The 14,275-nt window shown below is 39.7% G+C and overlaps 1 protein-coding gene across 1 annotated transcript in view; it reads left to right on the top strand.

Annotated features, from left to right (window-relative positions):
• Nucleotides 1–6,015, top strand: part of LOC150086888 (IQ motif and ubiquitin-like domain-containing protein) — a 257,010-nt gene extending 250,995 nt beyond the window's left edge. Inside the window, exon 11 of the mRNA XM_090371662.1 lies at nt 5,869–6,015. Within this exon, the coding sequence (XP_090227788.1) occupies nt 5,869–6,015 (147 nt within the window). The remainder of the gene's footprint in view (nt 1–5,868) is intronic.
• Nucleotides 6,016–14,275: the final 8,260 nt, after the last annotated feature.

Raw genomic sequence — 14,275 nt, 5'->3', positions numbered from 1 at the left:
CGCTTTCACCCTTGCTGATTTAGATGACCTAGTAGGACAAATACCCGCTCCTTTCTGTATTCTGGGTGACTGGAATGGCCATAACCCTCTATGGGGTTCTCAACAGCTTGACCGCAGAGGGAAAATAATTGAGAAATTCTTGGATAAACACAATTTAACTATTTTAAACACAGGTGATCACATATATGTTCATGTACCATCTGGCTCAAGCTCTGCCATTGACCTAACAGTATGTTCTCCAACAATATTTCCTCTCATACACTGGACAGTTACTGACAACCCTCTTGGTAATGATCACTTTCCGATCATCTGTAATTTCTGTACAAGTTCTCCTCCGATCAACAGAATTAGAACAATTTGGAAATTTGACAAGGCCAACTGGGCTAAATATCAAGAAATAGCTCATTTAGATTCCACTATCATTGCAACTGACAAGATCGATTCTGCAGTAAGCTATATCACAGAACGAATAATGACAGCAGCTGAATCCGCTATCCCGAAATCATCATTTAAAATCCGACTCCATCCAAAAATGTGGTGGAACGAAGCATGTAGCATTGCTAAAAGAGAAAGAAATAAATCCTGGAATCAGTTTAGAAAACATCCAACCACAGCCAACCTCCTACAGTTTAAAAGAGCAAGGGCTAAGGCTCGTTATATAAGACGGATAAGTAAAAAAGAAGCATGGGCACGCTATGCTGCCACAATAAACAGATTCACAGATACTGCTACAGTCTGGAAAAAATCAAACGTATCAATGGCAAATACCCACTTGTTACTTCCCCAATTCTATTTCTGAAAGGAAAGGAAAGGAAATTTCTGAACCCGAAGAACTTGCTAATGCATTTGGCTCGTCTTTTGAATCACTCTCAGCTGTTTCGGCCTATGAACCAGCCTTTCAGATGCTAAAACGCGATACAGAAAAGTATAAACTGAATTTTAATACCGCTCTCCAACATTCATACAATCTGCCGTTGACCGTGACTGAATTGCTTAATGCGCTCACAAAAGTGAAAAACAGTGCTCCAGGTCCTGATGGAATTTATTACTCAATGATTTCCCATTTAAGTGAAAGATCATTAAGTGCTCTCTTACTACTCTATAATAGAATTTTCTTAGAGGAATATTACCCCACCAGCTGGTGGGGTAATATTATCTTATGTGCTAGCCTTCCCGAAACCATGAAAAGACCACACAGATCCAACAAACTATCGACCTATCTCCTTAACAAGTTGCTTGGGAAAAACAATGGAAAAAATACTTAACACCCGACTAACGTGGTATTTGGAGACTCAAAACATTCTGAGTCCAAGGCAGTATGGTTTTCGGAGAAGTAGATCGACGCTCGATCTCATTATCAAAGCAGAAGCAAATATTCGGAACGCCTTTCTAAGAAATGAGCACTTTGTTATGATATGCATTGACATCGAGAAAGCATTTGATACAACTTGGCGTTATGGGATTCTTCGGGACTTACATAAATCTGGTCTTCGGGGTCATCTCCCGAAATTCATTCAGAACTTCCTATCTAACAGATCCTTCCAAGTCCTCTACCACTCGTCACTTTCTGGCACATATGTTCAAGAAGAGGGAGTTCCCCAGGGCTCAGTGCTGAGTGCAACACTTTTTGCCATCAGGATCGATTCTATAACTAATAGTATACCTAACACAGTTGATGCATACCTGTATGCTGATGACCTTGCCATCTCATGTCATTCTCAAAATATGCGACTTATTGAGAGACAACTACAAGTCACCATTAATAGAATACTCTCTTGGGCCAAAAACAATGGCTACAGAATTTCTAAACCGAAAACAACTGCAGTACACTTCTGTCGTAAACATACATTGCATCCTGATCCAAACCTCCAGTTAGACTCCCATTGTATTACATTTCAACCAAGCACTCGTTTTCTTTGTATAATACTTGATAAAAAATTAAACTTCCTTGAACATATAAAATATATTCGTACCAGCTGTCTTAAGAAACTAAATATTCTCAGAGTAATCTCCTCTATGTCATGGGGTGCAGATCGGTACATGTTGCTACAGTTATACCGCTCATTAATTAGATCCCGCTTAGACTATGCATCTCCTGCATACGCCTCAGCCAGGCCAAGTGTCCTGAAATGGCTTGATCCCATTCATCATAGTGCACTTCGAATAGCACTGGGTGCCTTTCGTACATCTCCCATTTTAAGTCTATATACGGAAGCCAATGAACCGCCGCTAGACCTTCGGCGACAAATTCTTCTCCTAAATTATGCCGCAAAAATCAGCAGCTTTCCACATCACCCGATATGGCAATATCTCTTCAGACCAAAATGGGAAAACCTCTATCGTACTAAATCACGTCTCAACAAACCATCTGGCATTAGGCTTCAAGCTCTAAACACTAGCTGGGAATCAGCATGAATAACATAATGCAGGATACTAGCATGCAAATCCAGCCATGGCAAATACCCACAATATACGTTGACAGATATTTCCAGAAATGGGGGAAGAATAATCTTCCAGATATTAACATCAGACAATTACATCTGGCCCACTCCACTCAGTTTAGGAGTTACGTGCAGATATATACAGATGGATCCAAGACTGCCAGTAAGGTTGGTACAGCTGTAGTCTTGCCGGATACTATCATCGCCAAACAGCTTCCCTCAGAATGTAGTAATTATACTGCTGAGTTGTATGGTATTTTACTAGCCCTGGAGAAAATAAAAGAAGCCTCATATACTCAATCCATAATATATACCGATTCATTAAGTGCCGTGAATTGTATGCAAAGTAAACACCCCAACAGTCATCCTCTGGTACAACAAATCCGGACTCAGTTAATGGCAATTCATGCACGTGGTCACCGCATAATTTTTTATTGGATTCCTGGACACTCTGGAATCCCAGGAAATGAACAGGCAGATTTAGCTGCCAAAAATGCTTCAAATCCTATTTCTTACAATTTCAGGACCCCTTATGTTGACTATAAATCCATTATATAGCAGACCTCTAAAGAACAGTGGAAACATATATGGGAAAAAGAAATAAATAATAAACTTTTTGAAATAAAGAAAGAACCCAAACAGTGGCGCTCCAGTCTGAGAGGAAATAGAAAAGAAGAAACTGTACTAGCACGACTGCGCTTAGGTCACACATACCTCACTCACAGTTATCTATTAAGAAAGGAAGATGCCCCACAATGCAGTAACTGTTCATGTCCACTCACTGTAAAGCATATCGTTATCGAATGCCCGCTATATCTAAGAGAACGAAAAACTGCTTTCTCCCTACTTTCCGAAAATTGCAATCAATTTACACTACGTAATATTCTGGAAGATCGTCAAGATATGGATGACGTTTTTGTTTTCCTAAAATCAATTGATAAATATCACCTTGTTTAAATTTTTATCAGAATCAGCATCAACAGCAAAGATATACTAGTCAGAAATCAGTGCATTATAGCCACAGTTGCTGATGCACCAACAAACCTAACAACAACAACAACATATTTTTCAGCAGGATCTGAAATTTCCTTTCGTTTCAAATATACTCCATAGGAGAAACAATAAGAACAGAAAAAAAAAGGGTAGTTGCAAGGTTAATCCAGTTATTCTCCTCTTGAACACGGCAACAAAATATTGTTGCAATGCTTCGAATCAAAATTTACTACACAATAAACAACTTTCATTGCCATATTTAAAATTGTCAATTTGAGACCTCAAACTTTCGCTTTGCACAATAGATACATTTAGTGATCACTGAAGAAGGCCCCCTTGTGCCCCCAATACAGTAGCTATCCGTCGTGTCATTGATTCAGGACCAGTTAACATAGATGGGTTGACTATTGATGATGCTCAGGTAGCTGATAAACTGAACGAGTACTTTTGCATCTACATTCACACATGAGGGGTATTCGATGAGTGGAGTGCCAGAACTTTAACGAACTATAACAGGAAGCTAAGTGATTTTGTGTTAACTCAGAGCAAAGTGGAGGGGAAATTTTAAACATATAAACGCACTTGGGGTGGTCGGAATCTATCCAGTTGTATTAAACGAGGCAGCAAAGGAGGTAAGCAAACCCTTAGCAATAATTATGAGAGTTTCATTGGACTCAGGGGAGGTCCCCATTGACTGGAGGTTGGTTGGATGGTTGAGTACGAAACGACAGGGAGTGTTAATCGATGGACACTGCTCTTCGTGAACAAATGTTATTAGTGGAGTACTCCACGGTTCAGTATTGGGCCCATTGTTGTTTTCTATATATTTATCAATGATATTTATGAAGGTATATGAGGCTTAATGTCTAAGTTTGCAGATGAAACAAAGGTTGGCAGGGATGCTAACGACAGTAAAGACAGTATGCTGCTCCAATTGATCTTGATAAGTTGGGCAAATGAGCTGAGAAGTGGCAACTATGTTTAACATTGACAAATGCAATGCACTGCATATGGGTAGCAAAAACCGAAGAGAAATCTACTTACTCTGTGGTAGTACAATCAGTGAAGTGAAAAGTGAAAAGACCTGGGCAGTAATTGTACAGTCAAGTAGGAAGTTCGCGTCAATGGTAATAGCAATTTTGCTAGCGGGGACAGGGATGTGATTAACCCTTTATAATCACAATAGTCAAGGCAATGGTACCTAGAGTACTGTGTAGAGATCTGGGGGCCTCATTTTTGGAAGGATGTAGAGTTGCTATAATGAGTACAAAGAAGAGCAACAAGATTGGTGAGGGCAACAAAGTGGTGCTCTTACCAAGAAAGGCTTAAGTTCTGCAAATTGCAATGCCTGGAGTGTAGATACACGCGAGATGTTCTCATTGAGGTGTATAAGGCCTTGAATGGGTTGAGCAAACTGAACGCTGATGGGATTCTTCCCCTTCCTCTTGCTCAGATGAAGAGAGAGCACGGATTTAAACTGAGGAAAGACAGATGTAGAATAGATGTGCGGTAATTTGCATTTATCCAGCGGCAGGTTGATTGGTGGAAGAGACTTCCATCTTTTGTTGTGGAAGTTGATAGCGTAAATAAATTTAAGGTTGAGCTGGACAGGCATTTGAAACAAATGGAGGGGTGAAATGGGAGGGTGTTTTTTTTTTTTTTTTCTTGGCTGATGATGCATAAGCTTGCTTTCTTGCATCGTGTGCCTCTGCTAATGTTAATGCTAACAAAATGTCGGAAGTGTTCGGGAGGTATATCCAACCGTGCTGTGTGCAATGCGGTCAGCAATGCAGGTACGGAGGTGATTGGTGTACCCAGACGCCTGGTATGCCTGTCCATAATATCCCACAAGTGCTCTGTGGGATTGATATCGGTGGATTTAGTAGGCCAATCATTGTGCGGACATGTGTTTATGTAAGGGGCGGCTCCTAGAACCTCAGTTCAACTCAGCTTCGTATCTCTGTGAAGAACAGTATCACTAAAAATGGGCCAGGTACGTGTGTGACGGAAGTTTGTGTGTATTATGTGTGTTCTCTTATGTTCTGGCCACTTGGCTACCCAGAAGCATCAGTCACCTAGATACATGATTCCGGGTACTCGTACACACCACGGGAAGATGGGCTAGTTCCAGTAGTTCCACATCTGGTGAGTAGGCCTGGCAAACCTAGGGTCCTGAGCTGGATATCATCATTCTTCTCTTTCTTGGTGATTCCTTTCTACTCCTTTCTACTCCTCTCTCTCTCTCTCTCTCTCTCTCTCTCTCTCTCTCTCTCTCTCTCTCTCTCTCTCTCTCTCTCTCTCTCTCTCTCTCTCTCTCCCCCCATATGGCTAATAATAATGGCAGTAGTGTGTTATTTGTTAGTTCCTGCTGTTCATCTAATATTATATTCCATTTTTATGTATTTATTCATAACGTTCTCTGTTTTGTATGCAGGTTTATAGTAGTGAATTCATTCATGCAGTCCATCTGAAGCATGCAGCAGCTCGCACTTACTTTTCTTCCATACCAAGGATGTTGCCATATCTTTCTTCTATACCATCAACTTCAGATTCTGCAGATAATAGTCCTACTGTCTATTAAATTACAGTTTGTCTGATTATGTCAGGAAAATTTTTCTTAAATTAATAAAGCATAAGATAACCAGTATAATTTTTTTTTTATCATATTCCTATTATTTTTAAACAATATGTATATCAAATTGAATACAAAGAAAATAAAACTGATACCTTCAGAAGACATAACAATGAATTTGCAAAATTTTAAGTAATTTTGAATAATTTTAAGTAAAAGTTCATGTTGTTCTCTATTATATAGCTTTCAATTAATATACATACAGGGCCATCAAGAAGTCACATGATGCAGATTAAATGCTTTATTTTGACATTTAATTAAATACAGCTTAAAGACAGTATATTATCTTACCTATTATTATCCTCTAACACCACAATAACATCGATATGATTACAGTGTATGGAAATTGACCACTTTTTTTTCACAAATGAGCACCTTTTTTATCCTATGTTTGAAGCCGCCTAATGCAGTATCGGAAGACTAATGTTTTCAATCGTTGTTGCAATGTTGGCCTTCAGCTCAACCAGTGTGGGTGGGGGGGTTTTGTGTGTGTGTGTGTGTGTGTGTGTGCACATCGCCTCCATGGTTTCACCAGATGTGTGGAATATTACATCTTGCTGGTCATCTACCTCAAGGAAGGAAATGAAGTGCATGATGATGATGATAACTCAGTATATAGTACCATTCACTGTAATCTCAAATAAAATGGGGCCCACCATGCAGCACACTGTACTCAATTTTTTTTTTTTTTAGAGTAGAAGGTCTTTTTGTGGAACATGTTGGTTTCAGTGGACCAAATTCTTGTGTTTTCGCTTACTGAAAAAGAATCAAGCACCATTATTGAATAAAACACAAAAAAAATCATGGTGTGTATATAGTGACATGTTGTTGTAAACTATAAAAGAAAATGCTAGCTTACTAACTGAGGGCTGATGACCCTCCTATGTGTGTGTCCTGTGGCACAATCCTAACGATTAGACACCTTTTAATTGACTGTCCAGATTTTAGCAGCACCCGTTTTACCGCTTTTAGTCATCTGACTGAGCCTTATACACTCAGTCAGATTTTATCCGACAATGACAACGTGTCTGCTGTTTTTAGCTATTTTAAATCAATAAAAGTTTTTAATTGTATTTAAAATTTGTTATTGTTATCTCTTTATTGATTTAATTTTTATATATTTGTTATTATTTATCTGGACATGGTGACCTAACTAATTAGGTCACCGAGAATTTAAACTTTTAAATATTGCATAGTCTTGGCGCATTATGGCCACAGCTGCCAATGCGCCAATAAAAAAACCAAAAACAAACAAACAAGCTAGCTTACTAAAAAAAAAAAAAGTATTATTGGTGTCAAACTTAAATAAGATCATATACTGTCTTGGTTGACTTTTCAAACTTCATTTCCTGTTTGACAGCATCAGCAAGAATATCACATGCACATTTTTGTGACTGGTCTCTTAGCTAAGAGCCAGTAGTGATTACAGGAAGGTCACTGGCTAGCTTCTATCCCTGGCACATGAAGACAGGCCACTGAAAATTCTCAAACTGGGTAAAAAGGCAACCCAACACATGATTCCACACCCTGGGCAAACCAGGAATAGTAATAAAAAAAAAAAAAAATTACGCCACTGAAAATTAAGTGGTGAGTCATATACAAACCCACACACTTCACAATTGTTAAAACAAAAGAACACACAAACAAAAAAAACAAAAAGACTGAATCTACTTCTACAAGTCAGAGTTAAGGGAGACACAGACCAACACATCTCATATTCACCAACATGCACAAAAAATAAAAAAATTCAGTGCCTGTTTAACTCTTTTGTTACCTGTAGATATAAATACGTTGGAGGTGCCTCCATAGCCAAGTGGGCAGGAGCAGCAGTGTGTAACACACGCTTCTTGATTAGACCGGGGTTCGAGCCTATGACCACCAAATACAGAGGATGCGGAAAGATCAGGGAATAACCATCGCATATCCCTGGAGCAATATGGCCTTAGTTGCTAATGCTCCTAAAAACCAAATAACAAACAAACAAACAATAAATAAATTGCAAAATACTGTTCAGTTATCCCCCTCAGTGTGGGCACCTGTATGTGTGGTGAGAGGATCTCCCAGTGATGCTTCTGGTCCTCTAGCATTGCTGAGATCCCATGCTGACAGCCTAGGTTCCAGGCTAACATCATATGAATCCAGCATGTTTGCTGTGCTCTGCAACCCGTGGAAACTCTGAAAGGGAATCTTGGTGATTGAGGAGACCCAGCTTCAGCACACTTTGGCCCCTGATTCAACAAGATTGGTGGTCCTGGGATGGTTCATCCAGAATCTATCAGCTAGTGGGTTCGTCTGCAAGAGTCAACTATGTCAATGCTATGTCCCTACCCTCGTGGTCCAAGGGACAGGATTCGGACTGGCAGCGGTGTAGGTATAGTGTCTGGGCAGCCCTGGCATCCCGCTCCTAGTGCATTTATTGCTTGCTGGGTAGTGTTTAGGCTGCATGGTGGGTGAAGGAGCCCAGGCACTGAACAAAAATAAAAAAACTATGAATCCTGATATTCTAAATTCTTCTTCTGGGACCCCAACAAGATCCCTACCAGAAAATTATACCACTGACTCAGAAAATGCTACTTCAGCAAAAAGACCCAGAACCAAAGATACATCAGGTTCAACACCTCAATACCTGGTTGTACATTCTACCAGTGAAAAGCTCATAAGAAAAATGTCATCATTCTCTATCCAGAAGGGTGTGGAAGGACTAACAGATTCACCCAAATCAGTCAAATGGCTTAATTCTGCAACATCCTTGTTGAGACAAAAAGTGATAGACACTCAGAACATCTTCTCTGAGCAACATCTGTTGGAGGAATAACAATTATAGTAACACCCACAAGGTGCTAAGCTCATCTCAAGGCATAATATCAGAATGAGATCTGCTCAAAGTTTCCGAGGTGGAAATCTGTTCAGAACTAAAAGGTCAAGGAATGACAGCTGAAAAACGAATATTTGTACAAAGGAATGATAATCTAGTACCCACTAAAAATAAACCTAATCCTAAAGTTTAATCACTAACATCTAACTCGATCAAAGCTAGCTATTTAAACTGCACAGTTCATCCATATATACCAAATCCTTTAAGGTGCTTTAAGCTAGAAACATGGACACTCACAAATGGCCTGTTGTGGGCCCTTGCATGCATATGATGTGCTGCAAAGGATCACGAAATTACAACATATTCAGCTACAAAACCCACTTAACTGCTAAGGAAAGCCCAGCATATGAGTGTGTCAGAGGTGAAAAGAAGAAAAAAATACAAAGACTTAAAGTAGATCTGAACATATATTAGGAGGCAAAAAAAAGCATTGAAACATTTTAATATAAACAGACCTTTGTATGCTTAAAAGGTAGCAAGTGGATGTTCCATTGGAACTCAAACAAAAATTACTATCCCATCTATAGAATCATTCACTCCCATCACACACTATCTATTAAGCTTACAGAAACTTCATAGAAGGATCATTCAGCTGCCACTCCCATATCTGTACCTCCTAATGCTCCTCCAGTAACAAAAGAGACTGATCAAGAAAAGAATAAACAACCAGAAATACCCCCCCCCCAGTACTCAAGAAAATATGAATGCCAAGGTGGAGGTACAGGATGATTCAGTCTTGGAACTCCGTGGAGGAGGAAATGGACACCAGACAGCATCAATACTTCCCCAGAAAAGATAAATTCAAGATGGTAAAAAGTAAATCCTCTGCACTTTGGAAGCTAACCAACAGATCCACCAAGCCAAAATAATGGCTAAATTCCTACAGTAGAATTGTCATGGATTCTGATGAAATACTGATAACATCAAAGTCCTCCTACAAAAACATGAGCCAGTTTGCTTTTGCTTGAAAGTGATATATTTTAAAGCAAATGAAAACCCTTCCTTTCATAATATTGCTATCATATGTAAGGACAGAACTGGGAATGGACCTGCCCATGGAGGAAGAGGAGTTGCAAGCTTTGTTGGCAACCAGATAGCAATTCACCTATCTGATTGCCAGATAGCAATTCACCTTACAGTAGGGTTTTTGTTAACAGTGCATTCTGTTTATTTGCCACCTGGGATTTATCTCCCAGACAGAACCTGATGATCTCATTGTGCAGCCCACCCCTGCCTTACTCCTAAATGACTTCAATGGACATAACACTCTGTAAAGTAGGGTCAATGGAAGGGGACATGTCATAAAGCATATACTAACTGACAATATCCTCTCCCTTTTAAATGTATGGAAATAACACCTATTTCCATATGCCTACCTGTACATTCTCTGCAGCGATCTTTCTATATGCTCCCCTTCTCTCCTTCCTTCACTTACTTGGGAAGTGGAGGAGAATCTATATGGAAGTGATCACCTCCCCACGATAACCAGCTTACTTAATGGGAGACTGTCTTTTAGGCCGACCAGGCTAGCCGGGTGGGTAAAGTGCCTGCCTGGCAACCCAAAGGTCGCAGGTTCGAATCCCGCCTCGGGCTTGGATCAAAGTACTGCAAAAAAAAACCTTGGAAGGTGCATTATGGCCACAGAAGCCGATGCGCCAACAACTACCAAAAAAAAAAAAAAACTGTCTTTTAGGTGACCGCAGTGGAAGGTTGATCAGGCTGACTGGAATACCTTTCAACGTCTTGCGGAGTTTAACATCAGTACAGTCAATCAGGAGCCTGTCAGTGATGCAGTGGCATACATCACAGAAAATATTGTCCCTGTAGCTGCAATTACAATTCCAAAAATATCTACCCAGTTTACATCATTTCCAAACCTTGGTGGAATGTAGAATGCACAGCAGCAGCAGCAATAAAAAAAACCTCAAAACAAAGTTTGTTTTAATTTCGAACATATCCTACTACAGCCAATCTTTTACCCTTTAAATGTGCAAGCACCAAAGCATGCTATATTCGCCATTAGAGTCAAAAGGAATCATGGATCCATTTTACATCCAATATTACCCAGTCAGTCAACACTAAAGCTGGCTAGGACAAAATATTTAAACAGAAGGAAAATATACGTCGCACCCTTCATCAGTCCTGGAATATAATGGATGTGTTATTGCAAACCCAACTGCAATAGCAAATGCTCTTGGGCAGACTTTTTCTACTATCTCTACAATATCTTGCTCCTCAGAGTTCCTGAGAAGACAAAAATTAAAACTAGCCAATTATTTTCAAATCTAAGGATTCTCATCCTTATAATGGACCCTTTACCATAGAAGGGTTAAAAATAGCTCTAACTCTTACCAAGGTAAGTGCTGTTGAACCAGATCTCATCCATTATGAAATGATCAAACATCTGTCAGCAAAAAATCCATCCATGGACCACCTACTCTTTCTCTATAATAGAATCTTTCCAAAAGAGCAGTTTCCAGATTCCTGGCATAAGGCAATCATATTTGCCTTTCCTAAGCCAGGAAAAAATCCTAAAGTTCCAACAAATTATTGTCCTGTCACTCTGATTAGTTGAATGTTTCAAAATCCTGGAGAGAATGGCAATGCCCACCTTGTATGGTATTTGAAGGAAAATGGCCTCCTGTCTTTCTTTATTTTGTTCTTTTTAAAACAAGAACATTTGGTGGTCTTCAATATGGAAAAGTGTATGACACAACTTGGAGATTTGGAATTTTAAAAGACATTTATAGCATCAGCTATAGAGGTCATCTCCCAGCTTTTACTAAAAATATTTTATCCTGTTGTTCCTTCCAAGTTCATGTAGGATCCACCTTCTCTTGTTCCTTCTGTCAAGAGGAGGGAGTACCCCAAAGATCAGTTTTAAGTGTTGTGCTTTTTGCCATTAAAGTGAATGGCAAAAATATGTGAAGTGCACAAGTTGCATGATGTCCTACTTGCAATCTCCTCTAATTCTTGTGGTCCTGATCGGTGCACTCTTTTGTGCATCTATCATGCACTTTTGCGATCTAAATTAGATTATGGGGCCCAAGTATATGCATCTGCTAGACTCAACATACTGCAATGGCAACCATCCACCATCAGGCAATTTGAATTGCCACTGGAGCATTCAGAACATCTCCCATACAGAGTCTATATGTCAAAGCTAATGAACCATTGTTTGTTGCTTTGTTTGTAATCAGTTGTCTCTACAGTATGCTGTCAAACTGAAATACCACCCCATCCCACCTGGATCCTCATTTTTGAGCCACATTGGGAAATTCTGTACAACACTCATCAGACTGCTGCCAATCATCCATTCAGTATTCATATCCAATGGCTACTCAGAAGACAGTGTTACCCCATCACCAGGGCAGCTCCACCCTCCACAGCATGCTTGTTTCCAGCCTGTGACTTTTTTCTTAACTGAAGGAAGGACAGTACTCGATCTGCTGTCTACCTACAACTCTTTTCGGCACACTGATATGACCATTCTGAATTCTTGCCAGTTTACACAGATGGTTTGAAGTCAGAAGTGTCTGTGGGATCTGCAGCTGTCTGGGAAGACAGCTGCAGATCACTTCTACTCTTTCTAAAGTAATGGAGAAATCAGTTAACCGCCAACTCTTAAACTACCTAGAAACCTTCCGTCTGACCAACGATCGCCAGTATGGATTCCGTCAGCGATCCACTGGTGATATTCTGGCTTATGTTACCCATTTATGGACTAATTCAATGGAAAGGTTTGGCGAAACACAAGTTGTTCTTGACATCTCAAAGGCTTTTGATTGTGTTTGGCATAAAGGTCTTCTAAACAAGCTTCCATCCTATGGTTTGCCAACTGTTTTTAGTAATTGGTTATCCAGTTTTCTCTCTGATCGCTCACTAAAGGTGATGGTAGATGGCTCTCTGTCTTCTAACTTCTCCACTAATGCCGGTGTCCCCCAAGGTTCAGTTCTTTCCCCCACTCTTTTCCTCTTGTATATTAATGACCGTCTTCCATTGACTGGAAATCCTATCCATAGTTTTGCCGATGATAGCACATTGCATTCCACTTTCCATTTTGAGAAACCTTGCCCTGCTCAATCAGCTTCACCTTCTCGAAAATCTGCTACCAATTCCTTGAATGCCAGTCTTCAGGTAATTCTCCAGTGGGGCAAAGACAACCTAGTTGATTTCAACCCTCCTAAAACTCAATCTTGTCTTATATCTCGCAAAAAGGATTCTTCTGCTCCTATGCTTATCTTTAGTGACACTCCGATTTCTAGGCAAAATGGTATATCTCTTTTGGGGATTACCCTGACTTCTAATCTCTCTTGGCACAAGCACATTAGAAATATTGCTTCCTCTGCATCTAAAAAACTTGATTTTCTCTTTCGCTCTCGGCCGTTACTTTTCTTGCAAACAGCTGCTCACTCTGTATAAATTGCAAATCCGCCCTGCCATGGAATGTTGTTCCCAAAACCTCTCTCAGGCTTCTTGATTCCATTCAAAAGAGGGCAGTTAGGTTAATTAATGATTCATCTCTAACAGAGTCTCTCCACTCGCTGTCTCATAGATGTACTGTTTCTGCTGCATGCCTCTTCTACAGATACTTCCATGGGCACTGTTCTTCTGAATTGGCTTCTATAATTCCTGCTCTCTCTTTCAAAACAGTCCGAACACGTGCAGCCACCAGCCAACATCCATTTGCTGACCAACTTCAAACTCACATAACCAACTTTTCATCTTCTTCGTTTATTCATTCAACTGCCCTTTTCGGGAACAACCTTCCTTCATACGTATTTCCTGAAAACTACAGTCTACAGAAGTTCAAGTCCAATGTCAACAAATATCTTCTTTCGTCTTCTTAGCTTCCAACCCAAGCACGGTACTAAGTACTATAGGTTCTAATACCTCTCGTGTTTGGGGTTTACATAAAAAAAAAAAAAAAAAACAGCAACATAGGCTATACTGCCCCAACCATGATAAATGAGTAGACATATTAAAAGTACAGAAACAAAGGTTAAAATATTACAGTTACCTGGGAATATTGGTCACTATATCAGAAAAAGATTTGTACAAAGGTATGTATAAGAGCAGTCAACAAGGTATAAACGAAATATAAAATGTAATAAAAGTATATGTTAACAAAAGAGAGTTAAAAAGGTGTTATGTTAAAAAGATGTAAATAAAAGTTTTAAATAGTTAAAAACAGCTAATACATGATCATTGTGAGAGAGTATCTGATTAAGTGTATAGGGCTCAGTCAGATGGAGTACCACTGTACTAAGGTTGCCAGGATACACTACATCAATGCATGGGTGCAATATTCTGAGTTTGTCCTCACATTTGCCT

This window comes from Mastigoproctus giganteus, chromosome 4, assembly GCF_048544385.1.
Source record: "Mastigoproctus giganteus isolate SK-2022 chromosome 4, ASM4854438v1, whole genome shotgun sequence".
Lineage (NCBI taxonomy): Eukaryota > Metazoa > Arthropoda > Arachnida > Uropygi > Thelyphonidae > Mastigoproctus > Mastigoproctus giganteus.
This window is presented reverse-complemented; position numbering and strand designations above follow the sequence as displayed.